Source organism: Venturia canescens, chromosome 2 (genome assembly GCF_019457755.1).
Source record: "Venturia canescens isolate UGA chromosome 2, ASM1945775v1, whole genome shotgun sequence".
NCBI lineage: Eukaryota > Metazoa > Arthropoda > Insecta > Hymenoptera > Ichneumonidae > Venturia > Venturia canescens.
The window spans coordinates 27,152,740-27,174,534 of NC_057422.1; the positions used below are offsets into that span (position 1 = coordinate 27,152,740).

General features: G+C 37.6%; 1 protein-coding gene across 1 annotated transcript; it reads left to right on the forward strand.

Moving 5' to 3' along the window:
• Nucleotides 1-18,500: 18,500 nt before the first annotated feature.
• On the forward strand, nucleotides 18,501-19,829 carry LOC122406335 (uncharacterized). The gene has a single exon (XM_043411732.1). The coding sequence runs from the start codon at nucleotides 18,501-18,503 to the stop codon at nucleotides 19,827-19,829; it is 1,329 nt and encodes a 442-aa protein (XP_043267667.1).
• The last annotated feature ends 1,966 nt before the right edge of the window (nucleotides 19,830-21,795 follow it).

The window sequence follows — 21,795 nt, forward strand, 5'->3', positions numbered from 1 at the left end:
ATTGTATGAACGATTTTGAAAAAAACCGATCCCCCAATAAAATAAGAGAGGCCCTGTTATATAATGATTTGGTAAACAATACAGATGGGTGAAATTTATGGATAAAATTGAACAATTAACGAACGGATAAAGAAATGAAATGAATCAATCCCTTCATATGCCTTAATCTTGTACGGATAGATACGGCCATTCTTTCATGCCCATACGCATTCTAATTTATCCACGCGTCACTTTCAGTCGTTTGTCCGTACACTCATTTTTTTACCAAATGGGCACATGGTTGGATGAATTACACAAGTACTGAAATGGATGAACAAAGAAGTAAGCTGTGTAAAAATTGATATGAGAAAAGAAAACGCGTTGAATAGGAAATATTTGGAGTAATGAATTTATCAGTCGAACTATTCGAGAATGGATATTTTTCTTTATGTACACAGCGCGGAATCTCACGTCGAACTACTCAATGAAATAGTTGGATGGAAAAGGGATGGCAAATTAAAAAACAATTACATTAGAGGATCATCAAGTTTGCTTCAAATATAAGGACGGATGAGGCATTTCTTCGCCGAGCTTCCATTTGAAAACCATGCACGCCAAGCTTGTGTGTAATGTTGAAAATGAATTTGTGCAGTACATCGTATAGATACAATGCATGCACTTGTACGCGTATTTGTGCTTTTCTTTATAAAAGGTTCTTGTATTATATTGTGTAAAATGTTTTAAGTTTATAACCCGAGCTAGCATAAAAACAAATGATAATCTCTTAATAATTGCAGAATCATTCTAGAAACCTTTGTTTCTCTGTGACGTTTGCTGGAAAATTTTTCTGAATAAGTGAGGGATTAGGGCTAAAAGTGTACACGGATGAATTCCACAAGAACCTTAATTTATTCACTGTACTTGGCTACGTTAGAAAATGATCTCATTTTTTTTTGTTTTCAAAATTCTGAATTCCTACAGGAAACGTAATTCATTCACTGTATATGTTACAATAGATCTCATATTTTTTCATAGTTAAATTTTTTTTTAAATTTATTTATTGACAATGCAATTATAAGAAATCATTTAAAACTACGGTCACGACCTTTTAATACTTGGCGTGCCTTTTTTACTTTTCGAAGTTTTAATATTCACTGATTTCACTTCTTTTTGCGAGGCGTGACAACTATATAGTATCATATACATATATATTTCATTCACTGTATTTGTCAACTTCAGAAAACGATCTAATTTTTTTTCATATTTTGAAGTGTTTTATTGATAATGTAAATATAGAAAATTATTGGAAACTACGGTCGCGACCTTTTAATAATTGGCGTTCCTTTTTTACTTTGTCAATTATTTTTTTTCCTGATTTCACTTATTTTTTAGAGGGGTGACAATATTTACTCAAGAAAAGAAATATATTCCTCGTCTTAAACGAAAATTTTTAAAACGATTTGTTTTAAGTTGAGTGCTTTTCTCTACTTGACAAAAGCAATCAACATAGCCAATTTTTCTATGTAGACGGACGAAAACTGTGCGGTTATGTTCATGTGAGTTGAAACCTTTTACAAGCAATAATGGCGACGATTTTGATTATCCATTCAGCAAATCGAATTTTTCAATGAAAGCGTGGGAAATTCCTATACAATGGGATAATAATTTAATTTTCTATTCTTTTTTTGGAAAGCTCCATTAGTTTTTTTGGAAAATTGATTTATGAAACTATCTTCTTCTTCTTCTCTTTCAATGGATTCTATGTTGACATGGATACTCTCAATGGTTTGCAATGTCCAAAGAGACGTTTCCATGGTATTCAGTGTCTAAGACGACAGCTTTATAGTTATTTGTGTCCAGTGATATTTTTTCATGGTCTTCTATAACGTCAAAACCTGCTTTGTCAATGTAGACTGTTGAATCGCCGATATAGATATCGATAACTATGAGGAAATATATTGCAAACCATTGCGCACCGTCTACCTAAATATCGGGAAATATAAAATTTTCGAATATATATTGAAAAATATGAAGGCATTCACCGAGACGTCGAAAACTCCATAGTCACCAACCTAGACATCGAAAACTATAGAGCCGTCGACCTAGATATGGAAAACCATGCAGTCGTCAATCTAGACATCGAAAACCATGCGGTCGTCAACCTAGACATCCTTAGAAAAACTTACCGCACCATCGGAAACTATGGAGCCATTGACCTTCATATCGGAAAACATAGACAAATTCACCTCAACATCGGAAACTATGGAGCTATCGACCGGGATAGTGAAAACTATGGAGTCGTCGATCTAGTCCACGAAAACAATGGGAAAACATAGCTGGACATTGAAAACTGCGGAGCCGTTGAGCTAGACCTCGAAGAGCATAAAAAAATATACCAAGATGACGAAAGCCATGGAGAAATATTTCTAGACATCGAAAACCATGGAGCTGTCGACGTAGCCATCGAAAACAATGGAGCCGTCGACCTAGACCATGAAAACCATGGAGAAACATATCCAGACATCAAAAACTATGGAATTGTTGACTTAGCATCAAAAACCATGGCGGAATATACCTGGACCACGAAAACCATGAAGGAACATACCTAGACATTGAAAACTATCGAGAAACATACCTAGACATCGATAACGACGAAGCCGTCGACCTCGACCACGAAAACAATGAAAAAAAAAACGAAAACCATAGAGGGATATACCTAGACATCAAAAAATCATGGAATAATACACCTGGACATATGATCGACATAAACTATGTAGAAACATACCTAGACGACGAAAGCCAAGGAGAAGTATACCTAGCAAATGAACAGTATGGAGCTGTCCACGTAGACATCGAAAACCATGGAGGAATCTACCTAGACAACGAAAACCATGAAGGAACATGTCTAGACATTGAAAACCATGGAGGAATATACCTAGACCACGAAAACCATGGAGAAATATATCCTTAAATCGAAAACCATGGAGGAATATACCTAGACCACGAAAACCATGAAGGAACATGTCTAGACATTGAAAACCATGGAGGAATATACCTAGACATCGAAACCCATGGAGGAATTATCCTAGACCACGAAAACCCGAGAGAAACATACCTGGACATCAAAAACTGTGGAGCCGTCGACCTCGACTGCGAAAACCATGAAAAAACATACCTAGATAACGAAAGCCATGGAGGAATATATCGGGACATAAAAAACTATGGGGTCGTCGAGCTAGACATCGAATATCGCGATAGAATGTACCTATACCTAAACTTAGTCCTCCAAAACCCATGAGCTATCGCCCTAGACATCCTCGAAAAATCCAGCGGCGTCGATCATATTTTTTTATTTTTATTATTATATTATTATTGTATTATATTATATATTAATTATAATAAAATATTTATTATAATAATATTTTATTATTGATTAATATTAATAAGTAAAATATATAAATATATACATATGTCATGTGTAAACCAGGAGCTGGTATTGCCCCCGCTCTGCGCACATTCTTTGTCTCTCTCACTCGGCGACGCACAAGGAGAGGGGGTAGCCGCGTTCTGCGTAGTGCGTGACAAGAGAGCCGAAAAATGTATACCAGTCCCGCAAAGGACGTAAGTCCAAATGTAAACATGCTAAACTTACGCTCGTCTGTCTCTAAGAAATTAAAGTTCCCGAAACGATGGATTTTAAATCACTAACGTTATATATCTCAAGATCGACTGGACGGATTTACTTGCAACAAAGACCAATTGAAAGGGAAAAATTGAAAAAAATTCGTCACCAGCTTTCAGGTTCTTTGACGAAATGGTTTGTTTGTGAGAGCCGTTTGAAAATTCTGTGACGTCATAAAACCGGCATATTCGCGTATATAAGAGTAGCGGCAGGGCTCGCGCTGGCTTTTCTTTTGCGCTGCAGTTTTTCCTTTTAATACTTGGCGTCGAGCCGCTACCGCGTCTCTTGATAGAGTTCTTGACTTTCTGGATCGTCAATTTGAGATTGGCGATTTTGATTTTGATTAGGAGACAGATTCGTGTGATGCTTTGAATTTGTTGATTTAGACGAATCTGTTTTAGAATTTTTTGATAAATTCGTATGGTGCTCTAAGTTATTTGATTTAGACGAATTTATTTTTAATTTTTCTTCCCGTCTTGGAAGTGTTACGTCCTCGGGTTCAACCCCGTAAATGAATTTTTATTTTTTTTTTGGGGATTTTTAAGAAATATTTGTTATATTAATAATCAATTAAGAAAACCACAACCGACTATAAAAATAATGTCTCGTAGCGATAACGAAAACGTAAGACCGTTCCAAAATTAAGTTTCTCACGGTAGCGAGAGAGAGCCGACCTGTATAAGTCAAAGTTGCTCGAATACTTTCCCATAGTTTCTGATTACGCGAAGCCAGCATCTGCCGAGAGGCGACGCAAATCTCTTATCTCCATCCGGGCGTCCGAGCTCGCCTCGGTTTAGTCTAGAGCGACGCACGTGGAGTTTCTACTGATATTTTTCGCACTGCTAGCATCCGGTCTACGTGCATGGTCGGCCCTATAGCTCCAGTTACCGTGGGACACTTAGCGAAAGAATAATGCCTGGACCCCCTCCATTCGCGAATCGGAGGAGTCGAAAAGTGTCAAGGAGTTAGTTAGTCTTCGATCCTCGTTCGCCCGTTTCACTTGGTCACCTCTTCGAATATACTCTTGTCCGGTTATTTACGAGTTAGTAATATTTCTCTAACCATTTTTGTGCCGGCGATAGTTAGAATTCGCGAGTGTACCCACAAAACGAGAGTGTTTGAGGGTCGGTATTGGCTCAAATTTTCCTCGTTTTTCTATTTTTGTATTTTTATGTGTAGAATCTTAGCAACCGTCGTATCGTGGTCGCGACCATCATTATTAACAGTGATTTGTGGGCTGTTCGTGTCGAGAATTCTCAAGCCCGTCGCTCCACGTCAACTTGCAAATTTTCATTTTCACTTTAACAAGTTTCGAAGTGTGTGTTGTCCGAGATTTCCATCTTCGTTTCATTTCGCCAAATCCCGACTAAATTTCCGAGTAAGTTTATTTCAATAATTAAAACTTAAAATTTCAAGGTTTCGTTCGTCAATTCAAATTTAACTTCACAGGCTCGCATTTGTTTCGATAATTCGAAATTCAAATTCGAAGCTTGTTCCAATTATTCGAATTGGAAATTTCAATCTTGAGTTTATTTCGTTAATTCGAAATTTAAACTTCAAGTTTACGTTATTTCAATAATTCGGAATTCTAAATTTGGGATTGTTTTACTTCGACTATTTTCAAGTGTTTCTTTTGGCAAATTGAAATTTATTTATTGAGCAGGATTTAATTTCGTCAATTCAAAAGTTAACTTTAAAGTGAGTGTCTCATTAAATACAAGTTTAATCATCGAGTGAATTTTCATTTCGACAATTGGAAGTTTGATTTTCGAGCGAATTCTAATTTCAACAGCTGAAGATATAATTTTCAAGAGAATTTATTCTAACTCAAATCCGATTTCAAGATTGTTGTTATTTCAATAGTTTCCAGTTTAATTCGTGAGTGAAGTTATCTCGACAAATTCGAAATTAAATTCAAGGTCATCTTTATTTTTGGCAATTCAACTTAACCTCCAAGTGTCTTCATTTTCGACAATTTTCACTGCGAACTTATTTCAGTAACTTAATTCCCAAAATCGCTTTTAAATACAAATTAATTGCTCGAGTAATTTTATTTTTTTTCTTCTTCAATCCAAATTTAGAATTTCACGATTTTAATAATTTACAAGTGAATTTCTCAAGCGACTCTCATTTTAATAATTCAAATTAAAAATTTCATGACTTGAATAATTTACAAATTAATCTTCAAATGATTTTTATTTCGATGATTCACATTTAAATTTCAAGATCCTAATAATTCACAAGTTAGTTTTCGAACGATTTTTATCTCAACGATCCAAATTTAAATTTACTTTTATTCCCGTAACTCACGATTCGACCTTGACGTGTCGTGATGATTTGCGATTTAACTATCAAGTAAATTCTATTTCAACGATCAGCAAATAAATTTCAAGTTGCCTTCCTCTGATAATTTAATAATTTGATTTTCGAACGTTCTTTTCTTTTGACAACTTAACCTTCAAGTGCGATTTGTTTCAATAAATTGAAATCGAAATTCCAAACTCGGATTAATCGCGATAACTCACATTTCAAACACGTGTACGTTCTCATCCCAAGAATTCGCGCTTTCGGCTCATCTCGGGAATTCTCGAGGGTGTTTGCCCCGAAAATTTCCGTTTTACTCCACTGACTTTTTCAAGTGCATACGCACCACGATACCTACCTTCGATACCTTGGTTGCTCAGATTCGCATGTTTCGTTTTGTAACAACGACGAAGTTCTTTTCCCAGATACTCGCCGCGAATATCAATTATAAAAATTATTTTACTCATCGTAATCCAATTTTAATCGGTTCAATTGACATTTTGTAATCTCGACCGATTCCTCGTGTTAATAAAAGGGAATAAGTGCATTTCATTTCAACAAATCGTGGCATTTGTTTACTTTCACTCATCCCGAACTCTAAACATATTAAACATTGCGAATTTCGAATCCGTAAATCTGGAACGAACATCGAAACCGAGCATCAAAGTAGTTTCCACGATAACATTCATCTGCAACGTCTACATAATCAGCAAAGAATACCCAAACGGGCGTCTTTTGGGCCCGAACATCGAGGGCACGCCCAAATTGTATCGTGCTGTATCACCAGTCTCTTCGGAGGCATCAACAGTAATCAGGGTTCGTACTCCCGAACCCTCCGAAATCGAGACTCCCCCGGACACTCCGTAAGTCGCTTTACACCCTAAACGCTTCACCGCTACGAGGAAAAGGTAAGTGCTCGCTACTTCGCCATTTAATTTATTTCGCCTTTTCCAACCCTATCGCCAACGCAAATCGGCAGCGCAAGCGGTTCCAATCCCGGAGGGGAAAACCCCCTTCCAAACACAGGGACCTCGAATAAACCGTTACTTGGGTTAATTCGCCATTTGGTCAACTCTTAGTCTATCCGTTTCTGGTGGACACAAACCCGCGACGTAACAGAAGTGAGATCGTATGATATTCTGTGCTGCTTGATTTGGACGAACTCGTTTTCTTTTGTTTTTGTTGCTCTCGTAAATTCGTATGATGTTCTGAACTAGTGGTTTGGGACGAATTTATTTCCTCGAGCTCTGAGTTTGATGTTTTCTCCGTCGGTTGATCAGACCGCTGAGTTTGATTTAAGCTTTTATCTGTTCTTTTGCCACTTTGACTAAGGTACGTTTCTCCCGGAATTTCCGTATCACTATAGTCCGTTAGCTCTGGGGTAGAATTTAATATGGAAGGACCTTTTTGATCTCTTTCCGATGTAGAGTGAGAAATTTTTAGTTTATTCGTTTTTTTTATCTGAATTTGAAGTTGAAGAGTGTGTTCTGGCGATGCCTGGGTTTAAGCTTAATATTTCTCCACCTGTGGGTGTTTGACTTATTCGCCATTTAAACTTGATCGGGAGAGTTATTGGGTTGCGCGATAGTGCGTCCGCGTTAGTATTTTTCTTTCCCGGTTTATAATCGATTTTGTAATCGAATTCTTTCAAGCGTTCTCTCCATCTGAGTACGCGTGAATTTGGGTCGTTCAATGAATCGACCCATGCGAGAGGTCGGTGGTCTGTCAAAAGTAAGAATTGCCCGCCATAAAGAGACTTCCCCTAGGAAAAAAAAGGTTGGGACAAGTACATTGTTGGTCCCTTGTTTGCTGATAATACCATCCATAAAAAAAAACTTTGAAAAAAATTGTTTTTAAAAATTGTAAAAAAATTATTTTATAAAAAAAAATACTGAACAGTTCGAAAAAAATTTCACAAATCTTGAAAAAACATTATGTTAAAAAAAAACTAATCTGTATCTATTTTTAAAAGTGGAAAATGAATCAAATAACAAGTAAAAAATAAAAAACCGAAAAATCGTGCTTGAAATCATTTTGGAAACCGATGCCTCATTCTTCTTATTTGATTCGAACAGTTGAATCAATTAAAAAAAAATTCCATCTAATTATGTGCAGCATTGAAATTTATTATATCAATTCGAGGCCAAGTATTTTCTAATAAATTGAAAAAAGTTACCATTTGAGTTACGTGCAACACTAAAATTTATGATATCAATCGACGGACAAGTAATTTATGAGTAACTCTAAATTTTGACATTATTAAATTGGTCTAAGAAGCTTTTAAATACAAAAAAATCACATGCAAGCTAATCATTGCTTACTCTACGGTGGCAGAGACTTATAAGAAAATCGATTCTTTTCAGACTTTCAGGAGCTGCTGATATTATTCACAATATTCGACGTCGATTGGATCGATACAAATTATGTTTAAATATGAGTTAAAAGACCGGCCCATCACTATTCATTCAAATAAAAATCAATCATAAAAAAACGAAATTGTCCGGCAGGATCCGGACAATTTCCGGATGAAAATTTTGTGCATCAACATGTGTGCTGCAACAACTTTGCATCTCTGGGTATGATGATATGAATAGAAAAGAATGCATTAAGAAGTCATTGGAAGCACATTTTTCATAAAACAATGCTCCATTCTTTTTATCTTATTCTAACAATTCCCCAAGTATCCCCAGGCAAAACGGACAAGTGACTCTGGGGTTCCCCAAGTAACTCCAAGTAATCCCAGAGTAACCCCAAGTAACCCGAGTAACCCCAACTAACCCCAAATAACCCCAAGTAACCCCAAATGACCCCAAGTAACCCCAAGTAACCCTATGTAACCCCAGATTAACCCCAAGTAACCCCAACTAACCCCAAATAACCTCAAATAACCCCAAGTAATCCTAAGTAACGCCAACTAACCCCAACTAACCCAAAGTAACGCCAGAGTAATCCCAAGTAACCCTAAATAACCCCAAGTAACCCTAAGTAACTCCAACTAACCCCAAGTAACCCCAAGTAACCCCAACTAAGCCCAAGTAACCCCAAGTAACCCCAAGTAACCCCAAATAACCCCAACGAATCCCAAGTAACCCCAAATCTACGAGTAAAACGAGCATGGCAATACGGACAAGTGGCAAAACGAATTACAACATAATTTTAACTTGAAGTTTTACGAGCAGGTTTTCAAATTGACTAGTACATTGTTCACCAAAAAACCAAATCATAATTTGCAGTAAACCTGCGAAAGATGTGACAATGGGCCGGACAAGTACTTTTAACTCATATTTAAACATAATTTGTATCGATCCAATCGACGTCGAATATTGTGAATAATATCAGCAGCTCCTGAAAGTCTGAAAAGAATCGATTTTCTTATAAGTCTCTGCCACCGTAGAGTAAGCAATGGCTAGCTTGCATGTGATTTTTTTGGATTTAAAAGCTTCTTAGACCAATTTAATAATGTCAAAATTTAGAGTTACTCATAAATTACTTGTCCGTCGATTGATATCATAAATTTTAGTGTTGCACGTAACTCAAATGGTAGCTTTTTTCAATTTATTGGAAAATACTTGGCCTCGAATTGATATAATAAATTTTAATGCTGCACATAATTAGATGGAAATTTTTTAAATTGATTCAACTGTTCGAATTAAATAAGAAGAATGAGGCATCGGTTTCCAAAATGATTTCAAGCGCGATTTTTCGGTTTTTTATTTTTTACTTGTTATTTGATTCATTTGCCACTTTTAAAAATAGATACAGATTAATTTTTTTTTAACATAATGTTTTTTCAAGATTCGTGAAATTTTTTTCGAATTGTTCAGTTTTTTTTTTTATAAAATAATTTTTTTACAATTTTAAAAATAATTTTTTTCAAAGTTTTTTTTATGGATGGAATTATCAGCAAACGAGGGACCAACAATATACTTGTCCCAACCTTTCTTTTCCTAGGGAAAGTTTATGGTTTGATATCACGTTTTTTTTCTCAAAAGTTCCTTATTTATGTTCAGTAGACTATAGGATTTTAGTTTAAATTTCTATGAATTATTTATGATTTTCGGCTTATAACGTTGGTTTTCACAAAAAAAAGACCTATTTTTCGTCAAAATAGTATTGAAAATATTTCGTCACAGGTCTGTCCGTGGACTTTGGCAATTTTTTTCTTCGTACTCTAATATGTTTTGTCAATTAGGAACTACAGAATACGGTCGATAGCGGGTTGGAGGCCGAGATATGTTTTTCGGCTTGTAACTTTGGTTTCCACAAAAAAAGACCTATTTTTCGTAAAAATTGCACTGTATAAATTTCGATAGAGGTTTGTTCTTGGACTTTGGTGATTTTTCCCCTTGTCTTCTATTATGTTTTGTCCATTGGGAACTCAAGAGCATGGAGCAATGCGTGTTGCGGACCGAGATATGATTTTCGGCTTATAACGTTAGAAAAAAGAAAGGAAAAGAGGAAAGATAGATCAAATTCACAACTCAACAAATCCAATAGAATAGGCCATTTTCAAATGTCGTTTTTGCATTCTGAAGCTATACATTTTCGTCTCATCTGAAACGTGCCCCCGATGAAATATCTTTCCAAAGTTTGCAAGTGGCCGCTGAGATCCAATTATCTACAGTTTGATAGTTGCAGAAAAAAGGCACCCGGAAACATTTATCATGTCAGAACTCAAAGAAGCAAAATAAACTGAGCGTACTTATTTCAACAGAGCAACGGAATTCAAAGAAGTTTAAGGTACCTGCATTGGTTTTGGAGAAAAACAATTTCAGGAGAATTTAGAAATGAATTTAGAAATTAAAAAATTCAGAGTAGAAAAGGAAAAGGAAAATTTAGGAATAAAAAATTCAGAGTAGAAAAGGAAACGGAAAATTTAGGAATTTAGAAAAGCTGACGACGTTTGTGATGAATTTTTGAGATTACATGTTACGGTTGTGTAAAAAATTTAAATGACTGGCAGACATGCTGCAACACAAAAATATGAAAGTTTGAGGGTGTTCGCTCCATACCGCAATAATACAAACTTCAATACTATTTGAAAAGAAACACTTTAAAACTTGCTGAACAAAGTTCCATTACATATTCCTATAATCAAAGATAGGGGGTGATACTTAGCACATATACTTATCCACAGAAATTTCAAAGTTCGCAGGTATCTGCTGCGATTCAATATATCTGCGCAATGAGTTTGGAAGACAACAATTTCAAATCCATCCATAAATGAGCAACTGAAGATTTTTGTAATGAATTTTTCACTTCATATTTATGTTACGGTGAGAGTCAAAAAGTAAAATGAATGGCACAGTATATAAATTTTATAGTTTGCAGATTTTTGCTGTATTTCAATTATCCAAATCTATAGTATTAGAGTGAAAAGTTGTTAGAAGTCATGATGTTACATTAAAATGAGATAGCGCACATAACATTCAGAAATTCTGTAGTTTTCCATGTTGTTGGCAGGTATTATACTTAATCGCATCCAAAACTGAGCAATTGTAGACTTATCGTATCGAATGTTTTGTAACAAGATTTTCCCGGGAAGGTACGATCTGTCCCTTCTCGGCTCACTCACCTCGCCTCGCGCTACTCTCCGGCTACGAGGATGAACTGGGCGCCAGGTACCAAGTACCGTCGAATTAATCGACTTGATTTTCGTCAATTCTCGTGATGGTAACGCAACGCAAAATTAAAGTCTAGAGTGCACGAGGGGAACGAGTGACCGAGGACGGTCCGACTACTCAGCTCATCTGAGATACAAAAGGTAGAGGGGGGGATCCTTGGGGCAAAGTAGTGGTCACGAAACACAAAAGAAATAGCCCACAACAAAATATAAAATTCGAAACAGAATGCGTCATTTATTCACAATTTTTAGCGGAAAACAAATTATACAGGAGAAAAATACGAGATCGCTAATTAATGTTCAACAAAATAATATTTCAGGAAACGATAGTTTAGATTCGCCAGTTAAACGGAAAAAGATAATAATTCGGAAAAAATGGTAATTTTAATTCGCCATCGCGTTGGCCCTGTTTACAAGTAGGTAACTAAACGTCGCCAACGACCTACCCGAGTCCGCAAGGTAACTACAGGCAATAGGCAATAGGTAATAGGTAACTGCTATGACGGAAATTGTAACGCCTTGGTCACTAAGGCAGGGTAGGCAACAAAGTGACCACGGTGAGACAATTCCAGGTAGATTACGCGGGTGTCGTAAGTAGCGCAAAGGCAAAAGGTAATCGACACCTGGTAATTTACTACCCAATAATTCATCCGCGAGCTAACCTACCACACGGCGACAGGAATCACAAAAGATAGAAGCCCGCGATTTTGGGCAATGCACGGACGCAACGCGAAAGACAAAAGATAGGCGAAATTATGATCGACGACGGAGTATAACGCAATTTTACAATAGAATACTTCAAAAGAGGTAACAGAGAATACGTCGATCGTGAGACAAGAAATAATACAATAGCAGGCACGAAAGAAGGCGCAATATAAAAGAAACGGGAGAAAAATACTGAAAAATAATGCCTTGACTAACCGCCGTACATCCCGAACGCGGCAATGAGAAAGAGAGAGACACAACGAAAACATCGCGCGGCTAGCGCGCTCGCTAGGGCTCTCGACATGTGCAGGGAGAGAGAGACAAAAGCGAACTCAAACTTTACTGCGCGCAATATTCAGCGCTTTATCAAAACTCGAACGAATAATCGTTCACACCATCTTCGAAATCAGATAATAATGCATTGAACCAGATTAAGAGTGAATCCTCTGATAGAGTTGAGCGTCTCAATAAACTACACGAAAAATAATGGAGATTGGGAAGTAGCGGCCGCAATCTCGCTCGCTACTTCGCCACACAGATCTCCCTCAAAGAAAAGGCCACCAGGCAACAAAACTCAAAGAAAACCGGAACTAAATTCCGAAACCATACGCTCAACTCTATCAAGGAACCCGGGGAGAAAGAGTAGTGGGCTCACCGAGGAGATCACTCATCGCACCCGAAGAAAAGACAAAAGAGACCTAGATGACTGCAGACTCGGACTTCTGACTCGCCGGTGAGGTGATCGGAACAAGACAAATTGTGCGAACGAGTGGTCCTCAATATTCGGCGCCATCCCCACCACTAGGCCCGCGAACCGCAGCGCTCACACGCTAGGCGCGAGCCAGAGCATAGGCTCGTAGTTCAGGCTTTCGCGGGAATTCAAATTAAGAAGCGCCACGTCGGTAATTTGCCTCCCTGTTGCTCTCACCTCTCTCGTCCGTTTGAAACATTTCTCCCGACTTAATTGCCGCGATTCGAGTGCCTTTCCTCTTGGGGATCCGGCGGGCAGCTCTGAAGGACCGAGGGGAGGCCTCCCTCATGACTTCGGACGTCTAGAAGTCATGGTGGGCCCACGACATAAACCACCAGGCAAAACAGCACCTTGGCTCCAGAAAACTCCCCCGAATCCCACCTGACGAGGCGCCGTATCGCACGGACCGTGGCATCCGAATTTACGGTGTAGCGGACGGTGTAACTCTCGGTTACTGCAGCGGGAGAGGCACGGGCGGCGTTCAACGAATGGCCTATGCCAGCGTGTCCTCTCAGCCGTCCACTGGTCGAGAATGATGCTCGTAACTCGAAGACGGTGTGGGAGGGTGTTTCTCGCGAACGAGGTCGGGTCGAACAACAGCAAAGCATCGCCACAATAAAAGACGGTTCGCAAACCCAGTCGCGGAGGCGACACCAAATATCCCAAAACGACAATGAAATTTTACTTTAAATAAACGTCAGATTAAATCCAAAAATAGACAACGAAATTCTCTGTAAATAAACGTCAGATTAAACTCAAAAATAGACAACGGAATTCTCTCTCTTCCCGCCACGTAGGTAACAGGTAGCTAAAATTAACTAAAATCTCTCAAATCGGTAATGTAGGCGGTTTTTCGAACTTAATACAATAATTACGCAATAATGAGTCCGGCTCCGACCAACACCCGACGAGTCGAAAAGTCGTGGAAAATGGGCCGTCAACCCGGTCCACTGGTCGACACACTTCGTACGAGTGGTGGGGCAAAATGTCACGTCACAGTTTTCACCAATAATTCCACATTTGCATTTTTCAGAATAGGAATCATACTCAACATACACGTCCTTCAACCGAACCGTGCGCGAGTATCTCGTCCCGGCCTCGTTTATATACTGCTCCTCTACAAGTTTTTTCTTTTTTTTATTTTTTCGCCAAAAGTGTATCCGCGCTACCGGGATTATGAGTTTTTGTGCCACTCATTTACGTGCCGCGTCATACGGTTCTTGAGCGTCGCGTCCCTATACATCCGTACCGACGCTCTTGAACAATTGTACCTCCACGTGGTAAATTTAATGCACAGTGAATTTATAGACAGGAGGTTGGGCCGGCCCCTCCAACGCGAGGAGGCAACGCCGGGTGTGTGCTGTGTGGTGGTATTGCGGGGCTCGCGTATTGCGTACCGTGGGGAGATCGTGTACTGCGATAGCGGTGACTTTGTCGAGGTGCATCTGGTGGATCATGGTGACAGTGAGTTTTACGAGCTAAACTGCCTGTACCACCCGTCAGCGGCATTAGAGGCGATACCGGCGCTCGTGCTAGAGTGCTCCCTCCGCAGCGTCGCCTACTTAGAGGCCTTCCATTATCCGGCCCATGAGATGGAGGCGCTGTGCGAGGGGCCTCTTACGGCTAGGGCCGTGGGCCCTCCTACACGCCACCCCCTGAGCATCCAGCTGTTTGACGAGGACGGCCGGGAGCTCGGGGGTGTTCTCGTGGACGAGTTACCGGACGGCTATCGCGGCTACGACGAAGGGGCTGAAGACGGGCTCGTCGGCGTTGCTGCAGCCCCTGACGACCCTGAGGAGTAGTGTGTGTGTGTGTGTGTGTGCGCGCGTGAAAAAAACAGTGGCGTGCGAGCCAGCGCCGTGGAGTCTGGATCGGGGCGAGAGAGAGAGGCACGTCACCCTGGTAAGTTTCTCGATATATATTTTTAATTTTTAATTTTTTTCTTTTTTAATTTTTATTTTTTTATTTTTATTTTCTGCTTTTTTTTATCCCTTTTAAAAATAAAATTAATATAGAGAGAGAGATTTTTTATTTTATATTTTTTCAGAAATATAAAATAAAAATATATATATATACCTGAAAAAACGATGGTGCACTATGGCGACACGCTCATCCCCCCTCCGCACACCCGCAAACCTCTCGCCCACAACGCCGGCCGCTCGGCCTAGTGGGGGAAAGGAGTGGGGATAGGAGTGGGGGTCGCCATAGTGCACCACCTACTACAGCTGTTACAAAAATTTTTAAACTGAGATACAAAAAAGATCAGAAAATTTGAAAAAAACTAATTAACAATTTTAAAAAATTGACAAATTCGATTTGCATAAGAAAAGAATTGAGAAATGACCTTTTAAATATTTATTCCTTTGAGCAATGTGTAATCAACTTTTGAGGAATATTATTATCGATAATCGTTGTTATATCACGTAATGGTGCTACTTTTTTTAAAGTTTGTTATTGAATTTATTCGTCCGTCTTTGTTCGTCACCAGAATCATGATTTCTTGTATTTCATTCGTTAATCCTTTATTTTTACGAAGTTCAGTCAATAAATATACTCATATTGTCTTCACTTACCTTTTAAAATCAAGAGTGTAACTGGATAATCCGAAAAAAAGAGAACTGCGAACACTCTTACAAACTGCGTGGTATATATGAGATACGCGTTACGACAATACGTGTGGTCATATGGTCAATGCAATTCCATATAAAATGAAGAAAGGAAGTGTTAAAGTTATGATCGTGAAGGTTTTTTTATTATAACCTTCTTTATTATTTTTTACTGCTATATTGCTATCTACCGATGCAACATCGAGGCTAGTTCTTTAGAGACTGTAAGAAAGTTTGTCCTGTGCGTGAACCAGCAATCAAAACAAACATATAACTGTCTCTTTCCTTCGCGCGTATCGCTCAACACAAAACACTCCATGCGCTACGGTTAGTTTCGTTGTTTCGGTGGATGGTCAGTCAGTCGCTATACATTTCGGATTGTCTTCGAACATCATATACGATATTGATTTAGTGCCAGCAATTTGATAAGTATTATTGATTTTTGTTTCAATTAATTGAAATGTTTTCTCATCAGTTCGTGTCATAAAGGTAAGATATTATATTTGCGTTTTTCTATGGCAACCCCTTTTTAAAATACAATTTTCTGTGCAATATTTATCATTAAAAACATATTTTTTGCCAATAATTATGTTACGTGATTAGTGAATCCAGTCTTGATATCGTATGCAACATTGAGACAAAATGTAAAGTTGAGACAGTTGTAATCGATTTTTCTAAAATAACTTGTACAATATTAAAATATATTCGTTTTAATATATGTTGGTAAAAAATATGTCCATGTTTGTTGGTACGACATTTTTTATTATATTATTTTCGTAGTGCACTTGAATAATGGATTTGTCTGAGGAAAGAATGGGCAAGAAATTCGAAAGCTTTGAAGAATTAAAAAAATACTTGCAACAATACGAACACGATCAGAGACAGGTAATAACAACGAGAAATAGCGAACGTCTTAAACCTGACGAAAAAAATCAAGAATTAATCAGGTATAAAAAAATCAGCTATAGCTGCAAGTTTGGTCGTAATTGCCGAACAGATGTGAAGGGTTATCGGCAAAGCAGGTAAATATATCAAGGAATTGTAGTATAGGGAAGAAATTGTTTAACATAAACGAATATATTAACTCGTCAGCCCCTCTCCATGAGACTTTCTCTCACAGTATTTTTCTATCACGACTCACGAAGATTTCTGCATTATTTTTGAATGGTAAACATTGTTTAAACTATACATGTGAAAACATGTACCCTAATAAATTATTTAAATTGCATTTTTTTAATTAATCATTTAAATATAACTATGCATATAAATTGTAGTGCGAATTATGGTTAAATATTCTCGCCAAAATTTAAATAAAAAATTTGCGACAAAACTGATTTGCAGATATTCAACATACAGAAGAAATGTAAAAGAATCTCTCATACTGATCTCTGACAAGTGGTTTGTACTTATGAACATTTTTTTCCATATAGTACCTACAAACAAGGATGTCCTTTTTCAATGACAGTACGGGCTACAAAAGATCGTCAATGGTTGGAGATCAAAACAATTAATTGCAACCATTCAAATCACCCAACATCAAAGGTATAGATATAAAACGTTCATGACCGAATTATTAAATTGATAGATACTGTAATTCATAGATTATTAACTGAGATCTAGTTCTTGAAGGACAAATACATTGATTTTTCTGTCATACCACTGTCATCTCGGTAAACATGGAAATTGCAAAAAATGTTTAATTCTTTCGTTAGTTTCTGATTAGTGGCATGAGTCTAAACAATTAAGAGCGATTCGGTAAAATAATTTTTAAGATCTCAAGGTCGGAGAAAAAAAATAGTTCAAAGCATTGTTATTTTTTAAAGTCATGCCGGAAGAAATGGTAAATCGAGTTGAATTCTTATAGTTTAAATAATATTTTATTTTCAATTGAACAATAAATGGTAAATATGAAAAAAATGATTGAAGTTGACTAATGCCAATTATTCGTAACCGCTAGTTTTTTTTATTACTATGAAATCACAAAAAATATTTTACTGACGACTGGCTTAAATTGTGTAGGCTCATTTGGCATATGAAGATAAAAACAGGAACGAAAGCTTTTTCATGAAGAAAAATGAGGTTTTTAAAGGACAAATAAATTTATTTATCTGTAAAACCACCGTCTCCTCATTAAACGTGAATATCGCGAAAAATCCTTCGTGAGACATGAGCCTGAAAAATCTAAAGCTGATCGACGAAATACTTTTTGAGATTTCACGGCCACATGAAAAAATATTTGAGCTCTGTTTTTTATTGAATAATGGATTTATTTATGAACAAAATATTTTGAATTTTACCAATGAAAATTGCATATTTATAACTCTCCAAAAACCATTTACAATCATTGCGTTATCAGAAAAAAAATCAAGCATGATGTTTTCGGTATTCTTTCGAAAAAAAACAATTTGTAATTTTATTTAATATTTCTATAGGTCTTCTTCGATACTCTTCCGGAAAACCGAAGATTATCACCAGGGAGTCGCACCGAGGTTGAAAAATTTATAAAAATGGGCTGTAATCTTAAATTGTTGCAGAACAAAGTCATCGATGAAAAAAAAAACATGTAACTCTGAAAGATTTTTCGAACATACGAGCAAAACTTAAGTGCTTGGACGACGAAAATCTTTCGAAAGCTGTCGCGCTGTTAGAAAAAGACTATGGTAAGTTCAAATTAAAATTTCTATCTGATAATTTTGCCATCTCTTTGTATACTATTATAATTATAGCGATAAAATCTTCTTCATGTATTCTGAACAGCTTATTATCGAGTTGTAATTTTTGGCAGGTGCAACGGTTAAAGTGTTGGAAGAAGAGAGGAATTTCAAGGGCTTGTTTTTCATTACCGAAGATATGAAAAATTCTATGTCGGCGTGGCCCGACATAGTATTTATCGACGGCACATATATGCTCCTCAAAACACGTCTCACGGTGATGCTTCTCGTAGTAGAAGATGGTAATGGTCTCACCGAAGTCGTTGGAGTTGGATTGCTTGCCAACGAAAATCGCCCAACGTTCGAGTGGTTTCTACGAACATTTAAGGATGCCAATACCGAAGCTTGCTCCAGAATCCGGAGCATAATGGGAGACAAAGATCTTCTGGAGCGCGATGTATTGAAAGAAGTTTTTTCGGGTGTTCCAGTCTACATTTGTCGGTTCCACACGTTAAGAACATTTAAAAGAGCTATCTCGACCGAAATCGCTGGAACTAAAAAAGTCGAGTGTCTAAAACTGCTGGAGCGAATGGTGTATAGTTCATCAGAAGACGAATATGATAAACTGTACACCCAGTTTCGCGAAATAGCTCCAGACCAAGTTTTGAATTATTTTGTAAAAAACTGGCACGAAATCCGGGAGGATTGGACAGCTTATAGCATGACCGACGGAAATTTAAAAAACATGACCAACAAACGATTGGAGTCCATGAACGGAAAAATCAAACAAGTTGTCCAAAAAAATAGTTCATTGGTGGAATTTATTAACAAGTTTTTCGGCTGGCTCCGCTCGCATAATTTCGAGGCAAATGCAAAATTGGCAAAAGCTTTTTTGAAAGTTCCGGTTGAACCCTATAGCGCGGAGACCGATGAATACAAATTTAAAAGATATTTGATGCCATTTGTTTTTCCTACCGTTCTCGGTGAATTGGAAAAAGTAAAATATATTCAAATAAACGAATGTATTGATGAAACAGAAAAAAAATGCATCATAAAATCAAATCGAGCGAATCTTGAAGCGAGCGATCGGGTATGTCATTGCGAAGTCTGGACATCTTCTCTTCTACCGTGTCGTCATATCTTCGCTGTTCGCAAACACTTTGGTATGCCGCTATTCGCTGAAGAATTGTGCAATCAACGATGGACGAGACAATACGTAATGGAAAATCATCGATCTTTTAACCAGTCGGGATTACAAATTCAAAAAACTGTAGACTCCCCGGTACCGTCAGTACACACTGTAATATCGAAAAAGCCCGTTTCCGTTCAAGATAAGAGAAGAAAAATAACTCCGTTCGCAAAACAATTAATCGATTTGGCGAGCAATGCATGTGGTCCTCGGTTTGACAACAGGATGGACATTTTGAAGACCATTTGCCATTCTTGGAGCGAAGGGCATGAAGTAAAAATCCTAAAGCTAAATGACCTTACGGAATTCGAACCAAACGAAGAAGTAAATGTTGGTTAAATTGAATGTTCTTCAACAGCCCTAGTTCACGAAGCAGACATCGAATGTCGCTTATCGCAAATAAAAATGCCCACTCCTATAAAACTGATTGGTCGACCATCAGGGCACTTAGCAACGAGTGCGAGTAAAAAGGGGGCAGTGAACAAGAAAACAAATACAGCCGGATTCCGAAATAAAGACAAGTACGAACAAACGCTCGATCTTCTTAATTTTTTATGTGGCGACGAGCACAAAATAGAAGCCGCACGAGAAGGTGAATATTCTATCGTAGAGAAGGATATCGACCTTATTCATTTGCCGGACTCCCTCGTCGATAAATCGGTTGATATAAGATTGGTCGAGCCATATTTTGAAGGAAAAACATTTATTTCGCTAACGAAAGCGATTGAAAAGAAGAAGAATAGCGGTGTATTCACTTGTGGCATCTGTAAGGAGAGCGCAACGGACAAGTGTGTGCTGTGCGACCAATGCTTACTTTGGCATCATTTTGAATGCGCGGATTTAAAACGAGCACCGAGAGCGAGGTCGTGGTTTTGCCTTCAGTGCAAAGGCTAAAGAAACTAAAATCGGTTTTTTTTTCGTAATTTTCGTCCAGTTTTTTTCTTTAAATAATTTGAAGACATAAGTAGCATATATATATTGAATAAAAAAAAGGCAATAAAGAAATATTAACTTATTATCTTATCCATGATCACAAAATTTATTGTGGAATTTCTTATGTGCGTGCGTATGTAAGTATATACCTTTTCCATTATTCAATAGAGACATAATACTTTCATGAGTGTGCGTGCGTAAACTATACACATTCATGAAGGCGTGGATGGGGCAATATAGACAAACAATCGTTATACACCATTGTTTCAAGAAAAGAAAATATTTATCTCTAAGAGGGAGGGAGATGTTTCGGAGAATTAGCAGTTGGTCGTTTGCTGTTGATCGATAATGCAGACATCTCTCTAAAAAGGCGTGCAGCGTGTCTCTAAGCCTTTATGGTTATTATATACGCACGACACACTCTTAAACGTACGACGCACTCTTAAACGTATGACACACTCTTAAACCTACGACGCACGCTTAAACGTACGACGCACGCTTAAACGTACGAAAAAAGGGTGCGAATAGCCACAGCGTATTTTTAAACATCCCCATATTTTGCTTGATATTCAGTTTGGCTGTGCCCTCTCCGATCCTTGTTTTCACCCGCTCAGTTTGCAGCGGATCGATTCATATTATTAATTCGTTTCCTAATATGTGTTCTATGATTTTCTACTCCTTCATGATATTGTGGTAACATGGTAAATTACAAATATGGAATTATTATAAAAAAAATTCATTCCGATAAGTCTACTGTTGCTCAGTTTCGGATGCGATCAAATATGATGCCTACCAACATCCCCAGAAACTTACAGAATTGCTGAATGCAATGTGCGCTATGTCATTTTAATGTAACATCATGACTTTTGACAACTTTTCATTATAATGCTGTAGATTCGGATCATTAAAATACTGCAAAAATCTGCAAACTATACAATTTAAATACTGTGCCATTCATTTTACATTTTGACTCTAACTGTAACATCTATATGAAGTAAAAAATTGATTATAAAAGTCTTCAGTTGCTCATTTATGGATAGATTTGAAATTGCTGTCTTCGAAGCTCATTGCGCAGATACATTGAACCGCAGCAGATACCTGCGAACTCTGAAATTTCTGTGGATAAATATATATGCGACGGATCACCCCGTATCTTTGATTATGGTAATATGTAAGGGAAGTTGGTTTGGCAAGTTTTTAAGTGTTCCTTTTCAAATAGTATTGAAGTTTGTATGACTGATATACAGCGAATACTTCCAAACTTTGATATTTCTGTGTTGCAGCATGTGTGCCAATCATTCAAATCATTTACTCCAACCGTATCATGTAATCTATAAAATTCATCACAAAAGTCTTCCGCTTTTCTAGATAC

Bases quoted from the DNA above. Each gene is read 5' to 3' on its own strand.
- LOC122406335 (XM_043411732.1), top strand. From the start codon at position 18,501: ATGAAAAATTCTATGTCGGCGTGGCCCGACATAGTATTTATCGACGGC.